A 6,428-nucleotide genomic window follows, 5' to 3' on the forward strand; every position below is an offset into this window, starting at 1 on the left:
TCAATGCATGTCTGCTGTTAAAGACTATCATATATTAGAGTATAGTAGCATACTTGCATTTTGCCTCATGTCATATTGCACAATGTGATGTATTGATTTGGACTACTGTAATATTGGTTATTTGTTTGTGAACTACTCGTTGAGTTCTTTTGAGCTCACCTTTCGGGGAATTTATTGCTTTAGACTTTGCTGCAAATCTAGGTGTTACCACAATCCAAGAATACGATACACCGATGACCGAACCATAAGGTGTACAAGATTTTGGGGAATATGACGTTCTCGGTGAATAATTTTGTGTCTTGACTTCGTGTACTAGAATTAGTTCGACTCACGAGTTGATCTATAACGTCCGTGATACAGAGATTTTTGAATTTAAGAATTATATTTTACTTAAAAATACGTACTTAATGTAACACTTAGGATAATTTTCACTTTATGTTATTTCTTTTCAGTTGTATACTTTAGATTTGACATCACTTCCACACTCTAATTCCGGCTTTGAGATCCTTCGTTATTTGATTTATTACTTTAATAATATTGTTACATTGATTTATTCTTGCTTGTGATTGGACAATTATGTGGAATGGTTGGTGATTATCTGAGACCTGATATGTGGGGTTGAGGATCACACCCCCAGGCATTTGAGTAAATGAAAACCGGCTGGGTGGATGTGACAGAATCGACCAAAAATCTTGTTTGTCGTGCACTAGAAATAATGGACAAATATCATACTATTACTGACTTTGGACGTGGTGGTGGCGGAATCATCACATCTGAGTCCTTTGGCAACTATGAAGTTAGAGTTCGAAAAGGAGATTGATAACCATCATGATCGGGCGATTCAAAGAAGAACACAGGAAATCTAATCGGATGGTTCAACAATCAAGAATGAGCATATTATCCTAGAAAAACCCTACACTCATCTCACGCAAGGTACATTCAATCACTCGTCTCTTTCCCTAAGCTTTGAGATATGCCACTTAGAGTTTTTGCACCCCCATCTGCTACGGCTATTGTTGTGCTCTTGATATTGACTTGATTGCCCGAGGCAGCCCGCCAGCCACACTGGTCTGCCTGCTCCTATTGTTTTTGCTTGTTTTACATGTTAAATTGCTGAATTGATCAGTTTATTAGAGGCATCAAGTTTTGGACGAACCAATATTATATCTGGATTGCTCGCAATCAGGAAAGCCATTCTTGCATCAAAATTTTCACCCATTAATACCCTTAGTCTTATCCTAAAACGGGTGTCTTGGCTTAATTTGGCTCCATACAACTCCCTCGAATCTTGAGTTGCTGCTTGGCGGCATTCTTCAATTATCAGGCAACTCACACTCCGTTCCGGGCGGACTTATCAAGGGGCCGGGGCCATGGTCCTCCGGATTTTTTAAATTTTTATATAAATTCCCTTAATTCCCTTAATTTTGCCAGTTTTTTCTCTTTCTACATGTGAAATGTCGTGTTTGGCCCCCATATCCCCCCATATCGAGAACAATTTTTAAAGGTAAAACTATGGATATAAATGTCATTCTTGATTAAAAACTAATTCCTCAATCTCTATTTATTCTCCCCTCTCTTTTCTCTCATATTTTCTTCCTATTTATTCTCTTATGTTTCTATAAACATGGGTTAGAGGAAATTTTTGAAAAAAAATCTTATTAGGTTTTCAAAAATCAAAATGTCATTCCTAATTAGAAGCTAACTCTTCATCCCTATTTATTCTCCTTTCTCTCTCTCCTCTTTTCTTCCTATTTATTCTCTTCCCTTTCTATAAGGGTGGGTTAAAAAAATTTGAAAAAAGATCTATTCTACAATTAAATTATCTTTCTATTTCTCAATTTATTTATCGTTTCTCCTTTTCTTTTTTTTTTCTTTTTTTTGTTATTTTTTTATTTGATTTTATCTTATATGTTTCTTTATTTCTTCTGCAGTTGTTGTTATTTGATTTTGTACTGTGAATAAAATGTTTATTAACTAACTATCATTGGTTTGCATCTCTTATTTAAAAAAAAAAAAAATTGGTTTACATCTCTTATCAAAGAAAATTTTGGCTTGCATCTAGCTTTTTAGGGTTGAAGTCATGTGTATATATTTTTTTTATATTGTTGCTTTAATTTTAGCTATATATTGTAAAAAAAAAATATCATTATCAATAATTTATCATTTTTTCAAATATATGTGAAAAAAATGTTAGTGCTTCTTCAACCAAAAGGTTATCTGGCTTTCATTCTTCGCCCCACCCCCCCCCCCCCCACCAAAATATTCCATCCTGGGTCTGCCCCTTCTCCGTTCGACTCAATTTCTAACCCTACTATGTAATTGTAGTTACGGATGAGACAGGAAGGAAGAGGAGCCCAAGGGTGGGCCTACTGCGTGATCAATAGAGATAGCTGTATTGCAACTGGGCCGGGGGTGTTTCATGCACCGGATCCGACGGACGGAGGAAATATGCATTTTCCATTTTGAAGCCCATGGGCTTTTATTTTGTTAAAATTTGGATGATGGATAACAAACTTGTTTTGTTATTTCCTAAGCCTACGGTCTCCTAGCCACGTATCATGTGGATTTGCTTATCCAGCCCTCCCCCACACACGCGAGAGAGAGAGAGAGAGAATAAAATGACTGAAGTTGAGCCAAATATACACCCCATACAAGTGGGCCGGGGGGCGAGGCTGGGTTTGGGAGTTGTAGTGCTATATACAGAGTAGGTGCATAATAGTCCATTTGCTCGGATTTCTCTTATCGTATATAAAAGCTGTGCGGAATGCCTGGTTTGAATCAAGACCCTTGATCTTGTGATATGCTGGTGTCAGTTCCCAACAAATGTCGAAAGATGATTGGCGCACCATGTTGTGGGTACAGGAGCATCAGCACCGTTGGTGCATGTTGATAACTGGGTGCAAGACGGAAAGAAAAACGTTGCAGTATGACTGCAATCACTAATTTTGCCTGCACCATCGCCAAGTTCTGTCCGATGCATGTGCGGTCCCCAAGCCCAAAAGGTATGAAAGCCATTGGATGATTAGCAGCCCTGACAACACCTTCAGAGAATCTAGATGGATTGAATTCAGTTGCATCACGGCCCCACAATGCTGTGTCATGATGAACGGCTGCGATTGGCACTAACAGTTCAGTCCCTTTTGGGATTTTGTAGCCGCCAAGCTCCACGTCAGCCTTTGCTCGTCTTATCGTTGCTATGGCTGGCGGGTACAGTCTTAGCGTTTCATTCACAATCATGCTGAGCTGCAACGAACAAATTAAAATGACCGATTACCCCATGGAAAACAATGATTTTACCTCATAATGCCACATAAAGCGCGGAAGAAGTCAAGAACCACGCTCCACATAGCACGCCGACCCAAAAGATAATTTGGTAATTTAAGATTCGAGAAAGTACAAAAGTTTGGGTTCTGGCCTCTGGGCTTATGATTGCAGATTGCTGAAGGGTGGGGCCGTCTAAAGAAGTCTAGTCTCGTTCAATACTACTAACCGTTTTAAGCTTGGGGATGGCGTCCTTCGAAGGAGAGTCACGTGAGCCACACACGCTAAGAACCTCATCACGTGCCTTCTGCTGCCATTCTGGATGCATTGCCAACAGAACCGTGATCCACGTCAGCAAATTAGAGGTCGTCTGGTTGCCGGCGAAGAAGAAGCTTTTACACTCTTCCACCATGTCCCTCACTGTCATCAATGATTCAGACTCTGCTGCAGTACTGGATCTGATCATTAGTTTCGTCAAATCCTTAAGGCTTTCACATCTCTCCACTGTTTCATTTTCATCTCTTCGCCGTTCAATAATCTTCACTAGTGTTCTCTTGATCTCTCTTTCCAAATTCCAAAATCTTCTGTTCTTCTTTGTTGGAATGAATCTGAAAAAATTAAAATAAATAATAATAATAAATCTGTATTTCAACTTATCAGATCAGTTGAAGCCAATAATCACCTGTAGCCAGGAAAGAAGATTTTCTGTAAAGCCTCGGCAACATAAACCATCTGCTGAGCCTGCAACTTAAATACAGATTTCCCTTCTTCATAGAGGCTGCCAAAGATCGTACGAGTAATGACTTCTTCTGTCAAGGTTTGAAACCAATCCGACACTTCAATCTCAACCTCTTTGTGAACATCCAACAATGCCAACCACCTTTCCAGCATCTCTTCCACCTTTTCACCCATCACGGGTATCAACAGCTGATTTTTTTTTGGTGGTTTCAGATTCAAATAAAACATATTAGTATTGAATTAGATATAAACTGAAAGAGAAAATTTAAATTAACTTACTTTGAGATTTTCCATGTAAAACATCGGTTGGATAATTTTTCTGTGGTGAGCCCATTTGGAACCCTTGAGGCTCAAGAGACCATCACCTTCAAGCTGTTTGATGAGTGGGTGAGAGTCATTCTTTTCATAGAACTCTGATTTGAACGCAAAGATCTCTCTAATGAGGTCTGGATCTGATACTGTTATTCGAGGTGTGGGTCCAAACCATACCAGAAAGGTTGCACCTGAGAATAATACATGAACCAATGAGCTGCCAATCTTCTATTCTGAATCACTGATAACAAGAAAATGAAAAAAAAGAAGAGGTAGAATTCAATCTTTTCAAAATGGTATGTGATGAGGTTGCAAAAGAGGAAAGAGAGAGATGAAGTCAGGAACCTCTCAATTTCAAAGTCTCAAACAAGAAGAAGAATATGATCTTGGAGGGGTAGGATTATAGAGTAGACCCTACAACAGAGAAAACAAACCAAACCACTTTCTCTCTCCATCTCCCCTCTTCTCCCTCCAACCCAGAGATAGAAAAGAATAAAACCCATAGAAAAAACCCACTTGGGTAGAAGAAAAAGAAAATTGTTGAAGTCTTTTCTGACACCATAATAATGAAATTTTGGAGAAGGTCTTTTCTTACTCCAAAATAGTGAAAATTTGTAGAAGAAGAAGAACACAAGGAAACAAAGGGAAGTGTTCAGAACAAACCTAAGCCTTGAAAGGAGGATACGAAAATATCAATAACAGCAAACCAGCCCAGATGAAAATAATACTACAAAAAGATTAAAGATAAAAGAGAAAATAAACCAACTCAAATATGACCACAAACAGTAGAATTGTGAGAGAAAATAAAAGGGAAAGTAAACAGTTAAAGAGATTGGGTACCATAGATTTTTCTCCAGTGGTGATAGAAGGAGAGCACCCTAGGGACTATGTTATGAGAGAGAGGCATAGGGATTGAGGAAGCATTCAACATCAACTCCGTGAGTTCCTTAACATTTCCAATGAAGAAACGATAAGGAGGGCCTTTTATTCCTTGCTTGGAGAAGTGCTCTTCAATCCTTCTGGGTCTCCACCAGAGCAAACACATCACCTTCATCAACAGTAGAATTAACAGTAAAAGAGATAGAACCAGAAGCCAATACCAGTACTCTTTGAGCTTTTCCATCCTCAGCTCTCTAACTGGTTTTGAATAAGCTTTGTTATTTTTCGTTCCTTCCTTACTTCTCTTTTATTCCCTTAGAATTGCCTAGAAGAAAAGAGAGAGACAAGGACACTAAAAGAGAGAGACACAGTTTGTACTTTTGGAAAATGGGAGGAGTATACGAGATCATCTGTGTAGGGGCCGCCCTGGGACTGTGTATTTTAAGGGTCAACGAAATAGCTACCTTTTTTTTTTTTTTTAAACTGTAAATGCTTGCTCTTGTGATTTTTAAATAGTGCAGTGGTGTCCTTTGCTTTTTCAGTGTTGTTGGTGGGGAAAGACTTAATTTTTTTTTTTTTTAAATAAAGAGAAGACTTAACTTAAAATTTCTTTGTTTTTTTCTTTTGGTAATTTAATTTCTTTGTTTTAGAATCTTATAATTGTGTGAATATTCTTCTCGTAAATAATTGTGGAAATTAGGCTTGAGGAATTCATTATAAGGACTGAAATGTCAATTTAGCTAAAGAATTCTTTTTCATTATTATTATTATTATCTTCTTTCTTTCTTTTCTTCTATGTGTGGGTGTACCTGGCTGCCATACTCTTTAGTTTGAAAAGGTGTTGTGTAATCATTGTCTGTATATATTTCCCTCTTTTTTCGGTAAAAGATTAGTTGTATTAATATATCAAAAAGGAAATTTTTTTACAAATTACAATATTTCTATTATAATAGGGTCTGTTTGATTACATGAATCTAGAGATTTGAAACCTTTTGATTCATAAATCTAAGATTTATACCCGTTTGGTTATAAAAATCTCTAGATTCATGAAATCTAGAGATTTATTTTTTTTACACTAAAAATGTGAATATGTAGATTTATAGGTTAGGGTGAAATCCAAATATTTGATTGCTACTATTAAAGCGCTATACATTTGCACATTCACAAAATCATGTCAACCAAAAAGTTTTTTAAGATGAATCAGAAATCTCACAACCAAAAAGTTAATTTTATGAATT

The 6,428-nt window shown here is 37.3% G+C and overlaps 1 protein-coding gene across 1 annotated transcript; it reads right to left on the reverse strand.

The window, feature by feature from the left end:
* Positions 1-2,615: 2,615 nt before the first annotated feature.
* On the reverse strand, positions 2,616-5,500 carry LOC149022658 (cytochrome P450 734A1-like). Its single transcript, XM_089147327.1, has 5 exons — positions 5,152-5,500; positions 4,279-4,502; positions 3,944-4,188; positions 3,491-3,869; positions 2,616-3,243 (listed from the first exon to the last, which is right to left on the reverse strand). The coding sequence occupies exons 1-5, from the start codon at positions 5,432-5,434 to the stop codon at positions 2,779-2,781; spliced, it is 1,596 nt and encodes a 531-aa protein (XP_089003453.1). The 5' UTR covers positions 5,435-5,500; the 3' UTR covers positions 2,616-2,778.
* Positions 5,501-6,428: the final 928 nt, after the last annotated feature.

Source organism: Hakea prostrata, chromosome 3, assembly GCF_041222555.1.
Source record: "Hakea prostrata isolate BN-2017 chromosome 3, UWA_Hpros_2, whole genome shotgun sequence".
Classification (NCBI taxonomy): Eukaryota; Viridiplantae; Streptophyta; class Magnoliopsida; order Proteales; family Proteaceae; genus Hakea; species Hakea prostrata.